Consider the following 22933-nt stretch of genomic DNA (forward strand, 5'->3'; position numbering starts at 1 on the left):
AGAAGGAAGTGACATCAAGCCTGGCCATGGTATCTAGAATTGCATAGAAATAACATCACACCTGGCTTTTGGTTTCTAAAATTTCAAGGAAGCGATATCACACTTGTCACAGTTGGCTTTGGTTTAAAAAATGTCAAGGAAGAGACTTCTCACCTGGCCATGTTTTCTAATATTAGAAGGGAGTGACATAATACCTGGCCATGATTTCTAGAATTAGAAGGGAGTGACATAATACCTGGCCATGATTTCTAGAATTCGAAGGGAGTGACATAATACCTGGCCATGATTTCTAGAATTAGAAGGGAGTGACATAATACCTGACCATGATTTCTAGAGTTACAAGGAAATTTCCTTACACCTGGCCATTGTTTCTAAAATTAGAAGGAAGTGACATCACACCTGGTCATGGTTTCTAGAATAAGAAGGAAGTGACATTACACCTGGCCATGCATTCTATAGGTTGAAGAAAGTGGCATGACCTCATGCTCGGCCATTATTTCTATAATTGCAAGAGACCTTTGTACCGGATTATAGAGCAAAAAATTATATTAATATAATTAAATAACAAAAAAGATTGTTGCACAAGCATACATGTGATATTTGTTTTGTAGTAAAAGTGGAGTTTTTCTTTAAATACTGTAGCAGTATAAAAAAAAAAAAATGAAGGATTGCTGTGTAGTGCATTTCCCCCTATGTCACCCACCTGCTGAGATCTTTCTCCATGGCCACTAAGATACAATGGGGTTTATTTACTAAAGCTGGAGAGTGCAAAATCAGGCTCACTTCTGCATAGAAACCAATCAGATTCTAACCTCCGCTTGTTCAATTAAGCTTTGGCAACAAGTCCTGTAAGATGATTGGTTTCTATGCAGAAGTGAGCCTCTCCAGCTTTAGTAAATGAACCTCTATGGGGACAGCTGCCTTGGAAACCATTGCCGGTAGGCAACAAAATAAGTATGTATGGACTTCTTTAATGCCATCTGCACTCTTCTTATTTTATTAAAATAGTTTAATTCGGTGCACATATTTCAGAGCCTCTGTCAATTATTTATAAAGCCAAAGTAATAATAGAAGCTCCCTTTTTATTTGTAATTACTCTAATGCAGCAATTCTTAGTGTCTGTTACATTGATCTTCCCTGCAAGTACCTACATTGTTAGTTTTAGTGCTACCAGCTTTGTATTAAACTACCCAGAAGGTTTTACTATGCTATGAGTGGCTGAAATGCTACTAACTTTAAAATGTACTTTTTACATGAGTCAAAGGGCACTTTAGCTTCACCAAATACATATTTTTTTGTGCATTTTAATGTTTTTCTAGTACTTTTTTCTTGCCACAAAAACACAGCTGTTCCCAAGAACACTTGTGTAAAATAAAGTCTAAGCTAAGATTATGTGGTTGCTTTACTACCAACATTGTTGCATAGTTGTGCATAGTTGCAAACGAATGCATGAAAAGTTTACAAAATGGCCCCTACAGTGTTTTGCCATAATGTGCTAGTTTGCACTGCTCCTACTGGTCCCAGGCATTTTCATCTTCGCCATTCTTCCTTCTGGGTGCCATCTCTCCAGCCGCTTGATTGGTCAACATCACGTGCGTGGGAGTTGCATCAACACGGTACACAGCGGGTGTGTAAATGTGCTGCTCACATCACATTACATCTAACGGGCTGGGTGAAGCGCTTATGGCAGAAGAGTCCACTAGGGTCTCTTCTGTTATAAAAACCCTGCCTGCCAATAGTTTTTTTCCAAATTTTAGTTCAATACCACTTTAAAAAATGTACACACATTGATTGGATTTATTGTGTTAAACTGGTATTGTACAGGCCCCAGCTTCCCTTCAAGTCTTACACTCCACTGTCCCCGAACCAGCGAGGTATCGCTCACAAAACTGCAGAGCCGTCTGTCCAAATCTTCTGAGCTGGGCCCCTGCATTTGCTGTATGCACTATGTTCAATCCCATGAAATCTAAAGTTAAAATGAAATGTCTATACCAGTGGTCTCCATACTGTGGCTCCTTTGCCTGCCTTTTATCCAGCCCTTGGGGCACTATTACTTTGTGGGGCACTATTCCTCCCGCTGACGCCAGTGATGGGGCACTATTCCTCCCGCTGACACCAGTGATGGGGCACTATTCCTCCCGCTGACACCAGTGATGGGGCACTATTCCTCCCGCTGACACCAGTGATGGGGCACTATTCCTCCCGCTGACACCAGTGATGGGGCACTATTCCTCCCGCTGACACCAGTGATGGGGCACTATTCCTCCCGCTGACACCAGTGATGGGGCACTATTCCTCCTGCTGACACCAGTGATGGGGCACTATTCCTCCTGCTGACACCAGTGATGGGGCACTATTCCACCTGCTGACACCAATGATGGGGCACTATTCCTCCTGCTGACACCTTTGATGAGGCACTATTCCTTCTGCTGACACCAGTGATGGGGCACAGTGCCTCCTGCTGACACCAGTGATGGGACACTGTTCCTCCTGCTGACTCCAGTGATGGGGCGCTGTTCCTCCTGCTGACGCCAGTGATGGGGCGCTGTTCCTCCTGCTGACGCCAGTGATGGGGCGCTGTTCCTCCTGCTGACGCCAGTGATGGGGCGCTGTTCCTCCTGCTGACGCCAGTGATGGGGCGCTGTTCCTCCTGCTGACGCCAGTGATGGGGCGCTGTTCCTCCTGCTGACGCCAGTGATGGGGCGATGTTCCTCCTGCTGACGCCAGTGATGGGGCGATGTTCCTCCTGCCGCTGACGCCAGCGATGGGGCGGCTATTCCTGCCGCTGACGCCAGCGATGGGGCGGCTATTCCTGCCGCTGACGCCAGCGATGGGGCGGCTATTCCTGCCGCTGACGCCAGCGATGGGGAACTATTCTTTGTGGCCTGGGGTTACAGGTTACATTACCATCAGGTACAGTATCTACATTAAGTGTACATGTTTAAACTTAATCTAGATTTCAATCTGTAGTCTGAAAACCATATTGTTGGGTTCATTTGCTTCCTTTATGTGTTTGTGTTGATTAGCATTTGTGACTCTCGTGGTAGCATTATATAGCATTCTTCTTCAGGCATTGGCTAAGGAAAACAGTGCTTGTATTCAATGATATATAGATACAGTATAAATGTGCGTGTTTTATCATTGGCACACTACAGGTAAGCCTTATTCTATGTTTACCTATAGGTAAAAGTGACAATCGTGTGTTTACAACCACTTTAATGTCTGCTATTTTGGTACTTGGCTGGAGAGAAGTAATATGATAAAACTGCTCTGCTACGTGATTACTGACATTTCATAGCTTGATTTTTGGACAACCCGTTGACCACAAAAAATACAAATAAAAGAGCGTTCTTCCAGTGGTCTGAATGTATAGTTGCACATGATACACAATTAGCTGCATTTCTGTAAGTAAGGATCACAATTCTGAGCTGTATTTTCTACATATTACATTTTTAATATTTTTTGAAGTGTAGTTTCTCAAACATTAAATTAAAAAAGAAGGCATAGATATAATATAAAAGTGCAAGTACACATAAACTCTACAAACATGTGAGAGTGCATCTTTATTTGCAGTAGCTAGTGGCAGAATAGCTTTGATCTATGGGGATGACGCTAAACTTAAGTCAGTGGTCTTTAGTTTAGCAAGACAGTAAGGGGCAAAAGATTCTACACATGGCACCTCTTTCAGGTATTTATCCCAAACATCCATTGGGGAAATTTTCATATTGTGGTGATTTAATAATTGCATATGGAATTGGTTGATATGTTAATGTGCAGTAGTATGGATATGACTCACAGGTGCTTTTACATCACATTTCTGTACTCAATATAGCAATCCACGGTGCTGCTTCATGGAACTTGGGTCAGTACAGTATATATCATAGTATAAAGATCATCCTGACGGTATGCCTTTCAGGCTGGGCTGACTCTTGTGGACAGAATTCATCTTCAGCTAGTCTTCTAAGACATACAGATGTCTAAGTGCATTGGTTCATAAAAATTGATTTGATGTCATCTTGGTTGTCACGACCCAAGGCTTGTCCCATAGAGAATGTCCCTGCAGCTCATGGTTAATACCCAGATGGGTAATACTCTTGGTGGTAGGTTGCTGGTCGATATGTCATTGTAATCACAGGAATCCATGGATCCTTGCCGACTGTCACATGAGTTTTACCAGAATAAACAGCAGCAGCAGCACCAAGATGATCAGAACAAAGTTTAGCATGAGGTTTAAGCCTCTGTTGTTGGCAAGATCCATAATGCCAGGTCCTCTTTCCTGATTCTACTGGGAGGCGTTTATTATCTCTTCTGGTATCCCTGTGGAAATATATTTACTTTTGTTAATAAGCGTAATTTTTAAAAGATTTTCTTCTGCTTCTTACTGTACCTTTTTATGTATTTAGGGCCCTTGTTAACATACAAGCAGTGCAACTGGTGACTTTCAATTTTTATACACTCATAGTTGGATCCAAGCATTTGAGGTTTATGGTCTGAGCTTCCATATCCTAATGAGATAACTGATTACACAACCATATGTAGCCAATAGACAATGGCAATTCCCATCCTACCTATTTTGTTTGCAGATAGTCTATGGCAGCCTTGTCTATCTAATAACTGGTTTAGTACTGGCTGTATCATGCTATTTAAAAGGTATAATTTTTCCATTTCATGATCTATAGCAGGGGTCTCCAAACTGTGGCTCAGGGGCTAGATGAAGCCTTTTGCTTGCCTTTTATCTGACCCTTGAGGCACTTTCTCCCACTGATACCATCAATGGGTCACTATTTGTTCCACTGACACTAATGATAGTACACTATTCCTCCTACTGACACAGTGATAGGGCACTATTCTTCCAATGATGGGGCATTAGTCCTTCCTCAGACACCAAGGATGGGGCACTATTCCTCCCACTGACACCAATGACTGGGCATTTCCTACTCCCACTGGCAACAGTCTGGCCAGCCGAAAGCCTGAAGGGCAATAAACTGGCCCTTTTGTTTGGAGACCCCTGATCTATAGCAACTCCAGTCCTCAATGGCCAAACAGATCATATTAAAATACTTCCAGGTAGGGACTTTTCCGATGTAGTTTCATAACCACTCAGGTGCACTAAAAACTGTACCTGTGATTCTTTGAGATAATATGAAAATTATGGACTGTTGACAGCCACGAGGCACCATACTACTGTATGATGTAGTTCTCTGCCTTCAGACTGCATTCAGTAACACTAAGGGCAGATGATTGTCAAACACTGAGGGAAGTAGCAAATGTTCTTTAGTATGGACCCTAGTATTGGTCTTTTTGGGACCGTAACCAAAGTGACTTCTATGGTAATGGTAGAGGTGGTATACACTGTCGCAGTGTATCTGCTACAGAGCCAGAAGAGATCATTTTCTAGATTCCTGTATATTTTGAAAAGGAGTTTTGGAAGTGGACAGTGCAGCCATTAAGGTTCAGGGCAACAGTGGCATCACTCTAAATGTAGCTTTTGATCCTGTTGGTCACCGTGCCCATGGTCATCTGGGTACTGAGAACTTGCAGATCTGGATGGGTTGCCACTAAACCCTATATGATCCCCTACACTTAAGACCCCCCAGATTACTTAACTGTACCTAAACCCTGAACATCTAACTTCTAAAATAATGGTCACATATTAAACCAGACCATATCACTTTGTAAACCCTTACAATGAACCTCCAATTTTAGTTTCTTGAATATATAATTGAAAGCACCTTTCTCTCCTCCTTTCCATAAGATAGATGGGAAAGACTCTCTAGTCCTTGGGCTGCATTCACACCATGGCGTTTAGTTTTGCGGGCAGAATCGCCACAAATCGCGGGACGCCCTTGCAAACCCTGTTACTTTGAATGGCACGCAAATTGTGGCACAATTTTGCCCCGATTGTCGTCTGACAAATTAAGGTAAGATTGTGCAAACAGAATCGTGGGACGCCTGTCGTCCAAAGAAGTTCTTGTGCGATATTACTGTAATTCGGTGCGCGACAATCATGGCAAAATCTCACTGCAATTTTGGTGGCATTCAAAGTAACGGAGATCGCAAGGGTGTTCTGCGATTCTGAATCACAGGCAGAATCACATCGATTTGCCCGCAAAACGGAACGCCATGGTGTGAATGGAGAGAGAGATAACTGGAAACAATGTAATTGATATGAGTGCAGCAAAGGCAGAGAGCTTGGAAATTTAGCTGTTCACAATATTTTTGACAGGATCAGGGCTGGATCCTATCTGATCTAGGTGTGCAGTAAAAAAAAAAAAAAAAAAAAAAAAAAAAAAGTCACTGACAGCCTATCACACAGTATTAGGACCTAGGAAACACCATCAAAACAGAACCTGTGCCCCTTTATATTAGATGTTCTTATCAGAGCCCTTTGTTACATCCTAACTACTCATCAAAGGTCTCCCTTACATTGGGTGTCCCCATCGAGAGTGCCACCCCCCTTACATTGGGTGGGTGTCCCCATCGAGAGTGCCACCCCCCTTACATTGGGTGGGTGTCCCCATCAAGAGTGCCCCCCCTTACATTGGGTGGGTGTCCCCATCAAGAGTGCCCCCCCCTTACATTGGGTGGGTGTCCCCATCAAGAGTTCCCCCCCCTTACATTGGGTGGGTGTCCCCATCAAGAGTGCCCCCCCCTTACATTGAGTGGGTGTCCCCATCAACTGTCTGCATTCGACTGTATCATGAGACCTTAGTGGGCACAACTAAAATTTTGGGGGGCACAGCCCACCCCAGCACCCCCTTGATCTGGCCCTGGGCAGAGTCAGGAATTTTATGCATGTGTAGTTTAAATGGAACTAATTTTACATTTCAGATTCATGAAATATGTTTTCAGCTTTAAGTGCCAATATAACGTTACTTAACAGTTTGTTGTAAATGTGAAAATCTTTGTTTTATTACTTTAAGTCGGCACACCCAAAGCTGATATTGCCATTTTTGGTAGATGTACAAACGTGTGTGAGAACTGAGCCAAAAACTATGGCGGGGAAATGGCAATACTGATTTTGTCAAGATGTATAAGAAACTGGTGGTGACTCGGCCGACCACCCCTCCTAGGGCCCTGAATGACTTACCTGTGCTAACTTTTTGAAGATGAATGTGTGACTTAGGTTTGGCGTTTGCTTTCACTCCCTGGGTTCTGCTTTTAGGAAGTTAAATAGAGTGAGGGAGCAGAAGCAAGCCAGGAGAACCCTGAGAATCAGAGTTCCTCCTTAATACTGGAAGAGATAGAAGATAAAGCAAAGATTTGTGTGAATTGTATAACACATAGGACCTCGCTATTTTGGCAGGACTACAGAGTCTAGCAGAGATTGTGAGAGATCGCTTTTGCTTCTTTTCAGCATTTTTGGATGGCATTCATATTGTTACCATGGCAGCGAGACAATATTTTGTACTGCTGAACTCTTAAACTGGGAACATTTTCATACCCACCATTACGAAAATAATTCCAGCTAATCATTATAAGCCTTTAATAGCCTAGAGTGTCCGTATGCAGATAAACAATGTGTGCCTGCTAAATCTGAATAATTCGCCAGTATCTGATATGTAAACAGGAAAAAAACATAAACTAGATTTCTAAATTGACAAAAATGGCTTTAGTCAGATTTGATTTATTTCAGACATATATTTGTATAGTTCCAACACATTATGCAGCTTGTTACAAAGGAAAATCTTGCCAATCCCCAATGAAGTGGCATTCTGCCCCACAGAAAGACATGCGTAAATGCATCTCCTTTTTCGTAGAGCTCCTTATGTATTGATTTTTTTTAATGTGTGATTTATTCACAAGGTGAAAAAAAACAAAAAACAGAACGTCTGTACATGTCAAAAGATGTGCACTACTACTGCCTCTCCCAGAAAATACTAATGATTATTGGGTGCCCATTGACATCTCAACTCTGAACACTAAGTAGGGAGTCAACGTTGAGTTGGAAAGCCCAGCAAATGACTATTCCCTAAATGAATGTTACAATAAATTTCATGATGATTCATTTCATTCTGTAGTACATTTGATAAATAGGCTATTGCATATTATATTCTTCTTTCTGTAGTTTCTGCTGAAATATGTGCCAGCTTTTGCAACAGGCACAATACTGCTGGGTTGCAGCCAAATTCAGGACCCTACCAGACAAGGACTCCCAACACCTAAAAGTTATAACTAAAGTAAAAACTTTTTTCTTTTTTTTTTTTCTTTTTTTTTGGTATCGGATAGAACACAGAAGGATTAGAAGGCTTGTCCGTGTTGGGGTTTTGTTTTTGTTTTTTTGTTTTTTTATTGCGGTCTGTGCCCCCATTAAGGAGATTCACCCTCTGTCTGGCCTTTTTACCATTATCATTGAAAGTCAAGGTATAGAAAATCCCACTTTTTGTCCCCAGAAATGTAGGTGAAATCTTCCAATGGGGATGCTAGTTCTTGTGATCTGGGGGGTCCCAAGGAATTTCTATAATTAGCAGGGATTTCCTTTCACTTCCTGTTTGGCTATGGGTCATGAAGTGAAGGGAAATCTCTACAATGGGACACATATGACAAAAAATTATAACCCTCCCTTGCTCTATCCAAAGTGAAAAACAAATAAAAGTTTTGCCTATAGTTCTGCTTTAAGGCTGATCTCTAGGCTAAAATAGAGCAACTTATAACTTTGTTAAACAATCATTAAAAAAAAAAATTACTTTATTAAATAGAACCAACATAAATTCTAGAAACTTTCTTAATATCACCCCCTCTATTTCCCTTCATAGAGCAACTAGAAGTGAGACGTAGCAGCACTGTGAACCAGTCAGGGCCTTGTTGCATTGTGAACATGCTTACCGAAAAGGAGAGTAGAGGGATAACTTTACAAAGGTGCTGCTACTCCTTCATTGTCTTCTAACAGGCTGTATTTAATCCCAGGGGATTTTGAAGAGAGGTCCTGAATCTGGCTGTACTACTTGCCTAGGGTATCTGGATCACAATACTGGTACACACAAACCCTATTTTAGCAGGTAGCACAGTTCATAGATTTTAAATGTTTTACATATATGCCTAGAGTTTAATTTTAGTTACATGTTGAATTACTAGGACTAAAATCATTATTTGACATATACCTGTCTTGGCTCCCAATCTACCTGCTAACCCAACCATATTTGTTGAGAACTGCTACTATACAAGAGTGACCAGTGAAACAACTTGGCAACCAATCAACAACCATATCGTTTTGTTCCAACTAAAAGGTGAATGCCAATTGATTGCTGGCAGCTATTTTCGTGCTCCCTTTTTATGCCTTATTAACTAATTCTTGCATTCCTTTTTTTTTTTTTTTTCTGGAGCCGTTGTCCTTTTATACTCAACTTTGTTTTTTTTCTATTTAACACCCCAATTATACAAGCTTTTTATTTTGTGCCTTCTATGTCCCAACTTGCTTAAATTTAAATTTGCAAATTTTTAGTTCTCTTAACACAATCTATACCAAGAGCCATAGCTATGTTGCCAGGTATATATATATATATATATATATATATATATATATATATATATATATATATATATATATATATATATATATATATTTATATTTAGTACTCATGGGCTTTACTTTATATTTAAATTGTCACTAAACCCACATTATAAAAAAAAAAAAAAACTATCAATAAATGCTATATTACATACTGTTCATATTCTTTTCATTTTCTGTTTTCTGTAAAGACCTGTTTGATTCTGCTGCTCTCTATCTGCACTTTCTGTCCATGTCCCCAATTCAGCTAGGAATTTTTCAGCTGTGGTGGCATCTCTGTACATGCTCTGTTTTTCAGTGAGTTTCTATGCTGACCATTGCCTCCCTAACACATCTGAGTAACCCATGTGACTATAGAGCCACACATGTGGGCATAAATACAATAGTAAATGACAACCCACTCACTCCTTTCTCCTCCATGCCCACTAACCAGCTAAACCTAATAGGGGCAAGATATTACATGTAGATTTAATGGAGGCTTCACCTCCCTCTTAATCTAAAACATAGGCTGGAGAGGGGCTTGACACAGCCTGTGACTGGTAGAAATTCCCCCACGCCATGTTGTTTTCACAAAATATTAAAGGTTTGATTTCAAATATACATTTGTAGAACCATTTATTGATACGATTTTGCTCATACCAAAGGCTGTTTTATTTTTTTTTTTTTATTTTTTTTTTGTATTTTGAGCATGTGCCAAGTAGCAGAGGACTAGAAGCTCCTCCTGCTTATGTTTCCCTGCAGACAAGCTGGGAAAGATCTGGGTCATGTGACAGTTGTATATTGATTAGGAAAAGGGTACTTTGATTTTTTTTTTTTTTTTTTTTTATCTAATTACAGTACCATCATCCATATACAAAAATAAAAGGGACAATGTAAATTTAAAGAGGAAGTAAACCCTGATGAGTTTACTTCCTCTTTCATTCCCTGCAAAGGTAAAGCATAATGGACTACTATGCATCGCATAGTCCATTATGTGTCACTTACCTGACTCACGAGCCAGCGAAGTCACCGCTGTCCCCTGTATTTCCGAGCGTCCATCTTCTTGGTGGGTCTCACTGCTCCGGCACTGTGATTCGCCGGAGCAGCGATGACGTCACTCCCGCGCATGTGCACGGGAGCCAACACTCGCAGCACATCGCCGCGATCTGCGGCTTACCCAGTGCGCATGCACGCGGTTGCTGTCTTCAGGTAAATATCTCCTAAACCGTGTATGTTTAGGAGATATTTCTTGGACCTACAGGTAAGCCTTAATCTAGGCTTACCTGTAGATCAAAGTGGTTTGTAAGGGTTTACAACCACTTTAAAGTGTGTTTTGTTTCGTATCACTTTTAAGTTTAGCTTACCTTTTTTTTTTTTTTTTTTTTTTTCTTTCTGTGAACTCTTATGATACAATCTTAATAAAAATATACTATTTAAAAAACAAAACAAAAACAAATAGTGTCTACCCATTTATTTTTATTTTTTTATGAAAACCCGTACTGCAGTTTTCTTACAATAAGTCATGTAAGTTAGCATTGACATTCTTTGCAGTGAACTTTTTTATTTGAACATTCTCACAATAACTACATAGCCCTAATATTACAGGGAAAGCTCTTCATGCAATACATGTCTTCAGACAGGCGGTCATGGCTGGCACACAACGTCAAAGCTTACTTGTAATCCCTCCATACATGAGCAGAATCACAATATTCCATTACAGGCTGCAGTAAAATCATGTAACAGAATGTTTATTACACAGTATGTATGCTATTATATAAAAATGAATTTACATCTAGAATAACCAGATGCTCGCTGCATGCTTATAAACGGCATATTGAATCTTTACAGTGAGTCCTCCATGGGGACCTTTTATAGAGTCTATGCAGTGGGGGTGCTTCAGTAAAGGGCCTCAGAGGAGCATCACAATGATACAGATGAGAAGAAGACAGATGAGAATCAGAGAAAAGTTGATAAAGAGTTCCTGTAAGTTTTGTCTGGTCTGCGGGTTGACCTCAATGTTTGAGGCTCTTCTCATGGCAGAGCGGGTAATGTGCTGGACCTTCTCCATAGCTAGAGGAGGACAGGGAGGTGCAGGTTACAGAGGAGGTGCAGAGAGAGAGAGAGTGGCTTTCTGTGTGCAAGGTGAAAGAGGACCTTAGTCTTCTTTTTTGCTGAAACTGGGTAAGCAGGAGAGTGGAAAGTTAGACAACTAACTGTGAACGTGAATCATGCAATTTAAGAAGTGCTTATATTAATAGAAAATAATAGAAAAATCTGCACAAAAAGACAGATGTTAGCCATAGTTGTGAATGGGATGCAAACAAAATGAAACCACAATTTTTCTGCTAAACTTTATATGTTCTGGAGAAAATGGACTCCTAGGCAGGAATTATAGAAACATGTCATCAACTAGGGCACAGCAGCAAAACATTTTTTGCAAAGCTTAGTAGGTCTGTCAAGTTTTACTGTTTGTGTCCTTGTTGCAGATTTCCTCTCCCTTCCTGTGTCATTGGCAGTGACCATCAGGAAATTTAGGAACACATAGTAATAAAAAACCTCATAAAAAGGAAAAGCCAGCACCCCATATCAAGTGTCAGTTGTTGAGGGGCCAACAAAACCGAGGGCAAAGTAGAAGTGCCAAAACCTGTTCCTCCAATGATGTTTCTGAGCCTCGCGGGACTTCTTTCTGAAGATGACAAAGCCCTCAACAAACAACTGAGGCTCATTATAGGGTTTTGGCTTTTTCTATTTTTCATCTAGAATATGGTATCACGTCCCATCAGTGACGTTTGGGGTCAGGTGCTGGATGGATTTGTCTTTAGTTATAAAAACCTGAGCACTCTGTCTAGTTGCAAATGTTTTGGCTGAAGTTTCACTATGAAAATTAGCACAGCGCATTACAAAATCGCATTGTAGAATGAAATCACAGTAAAGAATGCTTCTCCTTGCTTTTAGTGTTGTGGGGTATTTTTACTGTATGTTCTGCTGTACTGCTATGCTTTTTCCACAACATGTTTTTTCCCATAGGTAAATGGTATCTATGGCTTCCAGATTGTATTGTAGTCTACTGCTCTTCACATGACATCTAAAGCTATTTGTTAATATAGTTCATTCTGTAGTCCATATTAGGCTAAGAAAACACATGCCATCAGTCTGGGCACTGTAACATTCCCGCATTCACTTGGCTCTATACTGGATTCTCAGGCAGAGACATAAACCAGAAGCATATAGCTGTGTTATAAGCGGATGTCTGCTGGACATATATCAGCAGATCATTACTTGCACAGCACTGCAGAGACCATGCATTATACTGATTATGTCCCCATCATATACTACATAAAAGACAGCTGAAGATGTAGTGCATCCATTTCCCGAAAAAGGCGCAATAACCAAATTGTTGTTGCTTTGATTTATAACAAGGCAGTGCCTGAAAGGTTTTACATCCTGTATAAAAAGTATTATGTTTCTATATAAAAAAAACTTTCTTTTTAGGGGGTTAAAGGGAAACTCTAGATCAGATTTTGATGGAATGAGATGACTGTGGTTTTATTCTCTCCAAACTCAGTAAATCCAAAGCTCTTTGTGGTCTGGCACTTAGCACATCTGGTGTACTTTATTCAAATATGTTTTCTGGTAAAGTGTCGGATATCCCATTTTAGGTTTTTATGGGGCAGTAAAATGAAGGTCCAAATCAAAAGAATTGCTCCATATGAGACTTGGGTTTCGGTGAAATGGGAACACTCGGGGGAATGAGAACACACCACCACTCCACCAAATAGCTTGGTACAGTTCCACTTTTAAGAGTCGCTTAGTGTGAACATTTCACTGCCATCCCCATGGTTGCTCTAGGTATACCCAGATTCTAGTGGGTTGGAATGAGATCATCATAGTCTTGTATCCTCACCAAACGTACTGAGTCCGGAGCACTTTGTGTTCTGGTGCTTGGCACATCTGGTGCACTTTATCCTAGTATGTCTTCTGGTAAAGTGTCAGATATACCACTATGGTTTTTATGGGGCAGTAAAATGAAGGTCCAAATCAAAGGAACCCAGAAGTGCTCCATGTGAGACTTTGTTTTTTGTAATGGGGGCATTCAGGTGAGTGAGATAACACACCACTCTACCAAATAGCTTGGTACAGTTCCACGTTTAGGAGTCACTTAGTGTGATCATTTCATTGGCATCCCCATGATTGCCCTAGGTGTATCCCATGTGTATCCTTACAAATTGTGCAAAATGAGCTGCAGAATGATGAAAGCCATCATTTACAGTAAAGCATATATGGACATACTGAAAGGATCTGTTAATGTTTTCTTTATTTTGGCTGTACTCACTAGCTTAGGTTTAATGTCAATCAAATAGGATTTCTAACATGTTCTATAGCATGGATTTGCAAATTAATATCAGGATCCAGTCTGTCCGATCCAAGAGCCAGCAGGATTTTTTAGGAGTCGGCTCCATTGACAACTGGAAAAAAAAGTAATTGCATGCCTAGTATTCTGTCATCAAACGCCATGTAAACCAAAGGACTGCCCTAGCTTGTCATGACTCTGAGCTCTACACTATAATCCTATCATTCTGTTTCTTATGATCTAGAAGGAAAGGCATTGCTTGAATTTACAGTATGTGGCTATATCTTCCTAAAGCCACATGGGCACATCAAGGCTATCGGGGGATTTTCAGAAGGTCATGAGTGGGGAAAAACAGAGCCCAGAGGATAAAAATAAGTGATTGTGTCCTTTGTAGTCTTTCCTGGCTTGCCGGGATGATGAGGCATTTATTGACCTCAGTTGTTGTTTCCAGTAAACAATTGCCAGTGCTTTAGGCTTTACATATTTGGGACCTTTTCTTTTAGGGAGACCAAGCCATATATATAATGTGGTATAACTATGTTGCAGCCTAAATGTGCCTTGTTATTGCTACTAATGTAAAGCCAACTTTTCTGGGAACCGAGTGCCTTTTGCTGCCCCCAGGATGTGGACGTAAGCAGTCTATTTCATCATGTCCCTGTGGAATTCATTTAACATCCTCTGCACCAGAGAAAAAGAGACTTTATACAACTACATTGATTAAATACACCTTTTCTCTGCAACGCCTGCTGATTGCGTGCCTGGATGACTTGTCAATGGATATGTACGATGTATGATTAGCGTTAATGGTGAGGTTCTGACTCTATATCTATCGTGTATTCAGTAGATGCCCATATTCTGTAACTACACTGCCTGCATGGATAGGTTCATGTTGAATACTAGTTTAGTGGTCTTTCTGCATGGTTGGTTGGTCCTCTTTTTAAATGATCTCCCAATGAACAGAAATATTGAACGCTGCTTTTATTGATCAGTTTTTTAATCCTAGATGGTGTTCCTTTCTTTCACGATATTGCAATACTCACTTTTGTACATTTTACATTTTTTGATCTGGTGACAATGTATTTGTATTATTTCTCCTTCTACCTCCACCGTCCTCTGTGAAAGTTGCTGTGTTATTATTGTATGTGTCTTATTGAATTTATAGGTAATTGGTAGTAATCCTACAGAAATACTGAAAGCTACATTTGTAGATCGCTAATCTTTTTTTTTTTTTTTATCCGAGGTAGTGTGTTCCTTTTTACAATATTGCAATACTCCCATTTTCTACGTTTTGCATCTTTTGATCTGGTGGCTATTACTATTATTTCTACTTTCCTCCTCCATCTGTTAAATGTTGATGAGTTGTATTATTTTATGTGACTCCTACAGATTGTACAGATTTAGTAGTGATCTAATTTTGGTTTCTTTTTTCTTCTATGGAATAAAGGTAGGCTAGCGTTTTACAGAAATAATGGCTAAAGAGTTGATCTAAATTACAGTAATAATAATCTAAAGAGTTTGATCTAATTTTGACCCAGGCTGGTGAAGTGGCAGCAATCTTCAGTGTGTTTTTTAGTAAACAATTTCTTCTCCATTGTGGTCCTATTTCCATATAGTAAGCAGCCTTACCTTGTTAGCTTTGCAGAAGGTCTAGGTCAACTTGCCTCAAGCTACAGGAAAGTTTTCATCCCACCCTTCCTGGCGTTGTGTGTCAATGCTGGGAGTTTGTCACTCAGTTTATGGGAACAATTGAGGAGGTGTGGAAGGAAGAGAGAGGGGGCTGGCTGTAAAAACAGAACTTCCACAGGCAAGCCCCCTGACATCACATAGGAATGTTGTCGTTTTGGATTGGGAGCTATTTGATTTATCCTAAGCCCTCTTAATGACACATACAGTATGTATTAAGAAAAGATTGCCTATGCAGCGTAAGTATTGGCTGCTTTGAGTCTCTTGTTCTGCCAGCACTGTATAAAATGTTTCCTGTGAATCAGTATTAGAACTCTTTCCTTCTGCTTCCAGGCTTCCCTTGTCATTTTTTTTTTTCTATGGTCAAAAATATTTGTCATTGACGTGCAACACTGCTCTTCAACATCTCTGTATTTTCTATCAAGTAAGGAGATTTTAGCTTGAAAATGTTTCCCAACTTTCCTTCACTCCCTTGCACAAGCTAGCCCTGGATTTCAGGGCAATAGACTATTGACTAATTACATTGGTGGTTTATGATTGATTGGTATAGTTCACATTGGACACTGCAGCTTGCCCTTTAGTCTTGGACGTAATAGTGTAGCTTTTCTCATCTTATGGCAGGCTAGAAGATGAACGTCAAGCCATTTTGGAACAAGAATATTCTGGAAATGTGTTTATCATTATTATTTTTTTTATTTTTTTAAAGAGTGTTGCATTCGACAATGCACAAAAATGATCTTATGTACAGCATAGATGAGCTAATCATAATATAGTCCTGCTAAGATATTGATTTGCCTGAAGACTGTTAAAACAAATGGTCTACAGTATTCGTTTGTAATGGGTGAGGCAGATGTCAGATTTTGGTAATGTATGGCTACCTGAAACGTGATCTGTAGTGTGTGTGTATGTACTGTATGTATATATGTGTGTGTGTGTGTGTGTATATGCGTGTATGTATGTATACACACACACACACACACACACACACACACACACACACACACACACACACACACACACACTATACCTGCCATAGATATACACAGTATATACTTGCCTGGACAAACCTCAAACGGAACTAGCAGCCAGCTTTAAAAATCCAGGAGCACTACAAAACCTACATCTGACTATAGGTAGCTGTGCTAGAGTGTGCTGAAAAAAATATATATTTTTTTCAAAACCTGTATTGGCTCATTGCATGGCAAGTTTAATAAAATAGAAAAAAATAAACAAACGCAGCATGCGTGCACAGCCCACAGCAGTTGGGTGCATGCTCTACATTCCTTAGCGCACGTACGCTGGTGTGAATGAGCCCTAATAAGGTTTCAGAGTTGCAAAAAAGATATCAGTTGGAAATCTACATTTTTGGCAGGTTAAAGCAGTAGTAAACCCCAGCACACAAATCCTCAGAAAATGTAAGGCCAAAATGCTAACTACTTCTCCGCATACCTCCTGTACTAGCTACGATGAAAACATGGCACCGTAAGAAGAGACTTGACCACACAATGAGTGTGCTGTAAACTGGGGACAAATTGCGCATGCGCCAGTGATGTCTTGCCGACAAAAATCAGGCAACATCTCCTAAATGGCACGGTTTGGGATAGTATAAAAGACACCTAAATGTAGGTTAATTTTACAATTCTTTAAATGGTGCAGAGTAGGTCAGGAGGCTTTACTACCACTTTAAGGCTGAGCTCACACTGCCATTACGAGCAGGCGTTTGAGAGAAAAAGGCCTCTAAAAATGCCTATTCACAAGATGCAATAGACAACACATAGTGCTGTTCACACTAAGCGTTAGCGTCACGTCACTTCAAAATTGAAGCCTCATGTTGAGTCAGACGTTTGAGGCCTTTCAACGCCTCCTATTCAAGTCTATTGTAACGGCTCACAAATGCTCTGGCAGGCAGTTGCGCAGCAGTTGCAAGGCATTAAGAGTCGTTCATTTACTGTAATGGAATAGGCATTTGTGGAGCAAACGCTTCAAAACTGCCCATGGGGCATGTTTGTTAATGCTTGTAAAATGCCAATACTAACACCCATACTAATGCCATACAAACGCTATAGGATAGTTTGTTGAGCATTATACACCGCTCCTCCACTGCCCCGCCCATTGAAATGAATGGGCAGAACGGCCAAAGCACTTCAGCAGCAGTACTTTTCGAGCACTATTAACCCTTTCTTCGGCCACTAGCGGGGGTTCTAAGCGCCCCACTAGCGGCCGAAAAGCGCTGCTAAAACTAGCACCACTTTACCGCTAACATGACTGACAGTCAGTGCGAAAGGGCTCATCCACACTGCAGCTCAAAAAATAAAAAAAGCTGCTTTTATTTCTCTCCCTCTAAAGCCCAGATATAAGATATTGGAATGTTCTGGCATTTATAGCTTGTTACAGAAGTATAGGTGACATTTTTCCATATCTAGATACTCAACCTACCCGTATTAAACGAAATCTGTAGAGTCGGCTCCAGGTGCCTCCATCACCCAGCAGTTACCTCCTTGTGCTATTTCATAGTGTAGTCTCATTCCCAGACATATGTAAAGAATGCTGCTGACATCTAGCAGGCCACACCATTGACATTCTCATACAGTGTAGCATCCCCTGTCAGTCATGACAAGACATTGGGAGTCCAGCTCTACACTGACTTTTCTCCCGCTCCCCTGTGCCAGTGTTACTGCTACCTAAACCATTGACATACCTGCCGCCTCCTGCCGCTTGCAGAAGCTTACAACGGTGGAGGCCTGTGAAGCCTGGTACACATGCCAGAGCCACTGCACAGTTGTGGCTTCCCCTTCTGCTTGGCTCCCTCTTCTGGATTCTCGGAAAGTATGGGGCTATCCCATACAACTCATTTGGAAATGTCGATGATCTGTGTCCTGCTCAAAAGCCTTTAGTTATAATAAGTGAGGGCTGTGTTGGCAATAACTCTTCGATGTCTTGTTGCCAGAGTTTTATTCAGTTGCATTTGGATTTAGCAATTGAATGGTCCATGATGATATGTATGTAAACATGTTGGCTAAGATGTATATAGTAGAGCACCTTTTCTATCTCTTGCTGTAGCAACATTTGTTATAAAGGTCCCTGTGTGATAACAAGCATTAGTGTATGCACACAGAAGTGAACAAGCCATTAAACCTCCAAGCAATTAGTTAAATACACATGTATTGTAATGTGTATTTATCAACTGCATTACCTGCCATAGAATTTGTACGTCTGTTTATCCAATATTGTGATTTAGGTACCTTTTACCAGACAGCAAGGATTGGTCCTAGACCTCCCTGAAAAATACATTCCTGGTGGACGTTGTAATCTTGGTAATAGAATGGCCTAACGGAAGGCATTGATTTTCATTTTGCAGCCTGTTTAAGGATCCTCCCCAGCTTGTGATTGGACAGTGAAGGAGCAGGAGCACACCGATAAAGGCAGTCAGTGTGCCCTACCCTACAATCTAAGCATGCTCACCCAGTAAACTAAAAGTAATGTGCACATCAATGGATCCTGGTTGGTTATATAAGGTTAACAATCTAATGCAAATGTGTCAATCACAAGGCCCGTGGGACAAAATCGGCCTGCCAGACCATTTCATGTGGCCCTTACCCCCAGGGGGAGGGGTGGAGGTGAGATGTGGACATCCTGTGAAAGAGAGCTGAACCAGCACACTGTGTATAGAGAACCTCCCCATTAGAATTATGGTTGTCCTCAAAGGGCCAGTTGTATCAGTAAGACTTTATAAATATAGGCAGGGGTTTTTTTTTTTTTCTTCATACAATAAGTGCAGGGAATCATTTTGAATGGCAGGGGGAGTATCTTAAAGGGACAATAAATACCAGGAGTGCATTATGTGCAGGGTTCATGGATGTGCGATGTACATGGTGCAGAGTTCAGGGATGTGCTATGTACCCCGAGTGCTGGGTTAAAGGGTGTGCTATGTGCAGGGTTCAGGGGTGCCAATGTACAGAGTGCAGTGTTGATGAGTGCACTACATAGTGTGCAAGGTTCAGCTCTTTTTCACAGGCTGTTCTCATCTCATGCCGACCCCTGGAGGCGAGGGCCACGTGAAATGATCTGGCGGGCCCACAGGTATTGTGTTTAATACATGTACTCTACAGGATGGGAAGTGGCAGGAAACCTCCTGGGACACCAATGGCATGAATAACCGACTAGGGTTTTCACCATTCTTTACTTGAATTTAGCTTTGAATGTACGTTATATTACAGCGTATATACACAGATGTACAATGCACATGAATAACTGCATTTTATAGGTTTTAGTTTTTTTTTTGCAGCTTTTAATATCGGTTTTGCAGTCAAGCTTAAAAGGACAAAGTTCTGCCTCACTTAAGTGAGGATGAAATTCCCCAACATAAAGTTTTGGAGCATCTTTTAAAAAACCTCTTTCGTTCCTATTTCTCCTTGTAGTTCCACGTATCCAGGTTTACACTGGGAAGTCTTTCTCCAATAGCACTGTGTGGGTTTTACAGCTATATCACAGCCTAATGTTATGTCAGTGGAAGGTTGACTTTCCATACCTTGCCTAAAAAGGAAAATTCATTAATGCCAGTACTTTAAACAAAAACTGGTGAGTTCCTAGCCATTAGTACTGTGTAGTTCTAAAGACACGTGACTAGCACTGCAGACAGCGGACAGACTAGAGCACTGTGTGTGATGATATGTGCCAGAAGTCTCTGGAGGTGTATTGCCCTAATGGATTCTCGGTAACTACAATAAGAATATAGTCCCTGCAATGAACACACTGTTAAAACAAACACAGATCTTGGGATTATCTTTTGCTCTCGCTGCTGCATCTGACAGTCCTCATGTTCCTTTTCCCGCCATGTCTTTTTGAAGCAGTCCAGCCGCTCATCACTTCTGCTTTCAACTGGGGGCTTAAAATGACCCTGACGCTATTTTTAAAAGCTGAAATAAAGCCTTTTAGGCTATGTCAGAGTTGCAGCGATGGGCAGGGAGCTGGTCAAATCTCCCACCACGATGCTAAAACCATGTAAACCCATGGATTGTCAGATAATCTTTACTTGGAGATCTTTTGTGTTTAACCCTTCCAAGAGTGTCCCCTTGCTGCACGTTGTGGTTTGCTTCCTTGCTGCTGTGCTACCGGGTAGGTGGGACCAGATATCTAACACATCCAGACGTGTGCTGGGTGCTAAAGATCTTGGAAAAGCTATCTTTTCAACCCAGTTAGATAGTTAGAGTTAGATGCCTCCTGCAAGAGGAATCATAAGAAGCTGCTTGGCAGTTGGCACTGTTGGTAGACCTATCGGTGAAAAGGCAAACTTTGCTCTGCCACAGCTCTTTAGATTGCCAGCACAATGTTCTATCTGCAGGCGGCTAGGCAAATGATGTGAAAGCCCCACTCAGCTCCTCCCATACCCTTCAAAACAGTCTAGCAGGGTGCAGGATTATTGCTGCATTTACTATTAACCACTTTTTGACCGCTACAGGGTGGCAGCTGTGCGTAGGATCACGTGTGTATATATACGTGATTCTGCATTTTTGCCCACTTCATGCCGTTTCTGCTGTGACTTTTTACAGCAGAAGCTGATCTGCCGATGCTGGACACTCTATGTCCTCCTGCACCCGCCAGTCATCGGTATGCAAGTATAAACCGGTCCCTGCAAATTGTCACTGATCGCCACCTTTACTAGTATAAAAACAATTCTATAAATAAAAATTCCATAAACATATCCCATAATTTTTCTTATCGTACATCACAGGATACAGAGCCATAGTAGTTACTATGTGGGTTATAGGCCACCTTCAGGTGATGGACACTGGCGCTGCCTGAGATAAAATGTGCACTCCCTCTATAACCCCTCCCACTACTGGGAGTAGCTCAGTTTTTTTTCTCCAGGGTCTAAGGTGTTGATCACGAGTAAAGATGTGCTGTGCTGAGCTCCACTGGAGAAATCTTTGCTGGGGCTAGCAATGCAGCCGGATCCATTCAAAGTGTCTTTTAGGCCCAATTGAATGGAACCCAAGCCTCGTGTCTGAAGAAACGAGGTCTTGCCTGTAAACGCTTCTTTTTTTTTTGTTTTGTTTTTTGTTAGAGGGCTGGACCCCGGGATCCAGTACTTTTGGTAGTAAGGTTTTACTGGCGGTGATTTCAGGCCCAGGATTGTGGGTTTCCTCAAAGATCCCCAGCTCCTCAAGGTTTAATGGAACCCACAGTGAAGGGTGAAGATTAGGTCTGTGTTGGGTTTACCACAGAAAACCCTGCGGCGGGAAAGGTAAGGAGTTTTTCAAAAAAAAAAATTGAAATTTCTTATGAATGTCTCCTTTAAGTTAGTAAATGTTGTCATGCTTATGTGTCATCATTGGGGGCTGTATAGAGCATACCTTCTTACGCTTCCTCAGAGAGATCACGATGTGTCCGGATGCAGCAGATTCCATTTCCTCTATCCATCAGCGGACCACCAGTAAGTCTGCGAGGGTTTTCCTCCCCACCAGACCCCCCCACCTGTGCTATTTGCTAACCCTCTTCAAGAGGAAGAAGCACAAAAAAATCGGCACACTGCACTACTTGGCGGCTTCCAGGTTCTCTTCGCTATTTTCTCCCCTCTCTGTAAGATCCCATAGGATCTTTTTTTTTTTTTTTTTTTTGAAAGAGGGGAGGGGGGGCCATAGGGGGTGGGGCTTTGCTCGGCGTTGGCATTCTTCAAGGCCCAGCACTGGAAAGAGTGTTTTTAAAAGCTCTAGTGTTATTGCTGTAAGCTGCCGAGGGACATAAGAGCCTGAAAGAAGTTGGTGACACAAGCATTCTTTTTGCACACATTTACTATTGCATCAGGCTGAGCATTGATAGCAGTGGCAGACTATTGCTCAAGCAATGGATGTGATTTCTTCTGGTAGTACCTCTGCTTTGTGCATCGGGCTATATTCAGAAGGGGGGGTTGAAACACCCCCAAAAAAGGAGCTAAAGAGGGTCTCCCTCAAGCTCTGGAAAGCCTACTCTTCAAATGGCATCCTCCCCTGAGAGGGGGTGGCTGGTCAGAGTCAGCTTCGGGGCCATGAATTGTTTGCAACTGTTTAAAACACTGCAGCCCCTGTTCATTTTACTCTTTTTTCCTCAGCCATGGTAGGTTTTAAAAAGTTTAGCGACTTTAATCGCATCTCAGAGTGGTTAATCTCATCCCAGTGCGGTCAAGATGCGACAGATTATCTTCCATTTTCCTAATGCCGCGTACACACGAGCGGACTGTATGGCGTACTTAGTCCGTCATACAATCCGACGGACAGTCCGTCATACTTTCGACTGAACGGACTTGACCACACACGGATGCACAAACAGTCCGTCGAAAGCTTGCGCGATGACGTGTACAGCACGTACGACGGGACTAGAAATAGGAAGTCGAATACACAGCAAAGCACCCTTCCGCCGTGTAAATCCTTTCTGGG

At 41.5% G+C, this 22933-nt stretch overlaps 2 protein-coding genes across 6 annotated transcripts in view; one reads left to right on the forward strand and one right to left on the reverse strand.

Annotated features, from left to right (window-relative positions):
- The window catches only part of CEP85L (centrosomal protein 85L), a 300266-nt gene that overhangs the window by 167798 nt on the left and 109535 nt on the right, over positions 1-22933 (forward strand). The window lies entirely within an intron of this gene.
- Positions 3432-15781, reverse strand: PLN (phospholamban). Of its 2 annotated transcripts, none has more exons than XR_013276716.1 (2): positions 15465-15781; positions 3432-4317 (listed from the first exon to the last, which is right to left on the reverse strand). XR_013276716.1 is itself a non-coding variant. In XM_077487043.1 (2 exons), the coding sequence occupies exon 2, from the start codon at positions 11553-11555 to the stop codon at positions 11397-11399; it is 159 nt and encodes a 52-aa protein (XP_077343169.1). In that variant the 5' UTR covers positions 11556-11664; positions 15465-15599; the 3' UTR covers positions 10944-11396. The 2 variants fall into 2 exon arrangements, 1 of the variants encoding a protein (XP_077343169.1); XM_077487043.1 differs by lacking the exon at positions 3432-4317 and adding an exon at positions 10944-11664 and having other exon boundaries at positions 15465-15599.

The sequence above is a fragment of the Lithobates pipiens genome, unplaced genomic scaffold, assembly GCF_037356315.1.
Source record: "Lithobates pipiens isolate NorthernLeopardFrog02 unplaced genomic scaffold, aLitPip1_a1.2 Scaffold_18, whole genome shotgun sequence".
Lineage (NCBI taxonomy): Eukaryota > Metazoa > Chordata > Amphibia > Anura > Ranidae > Lithobates > Lithobates pipiens.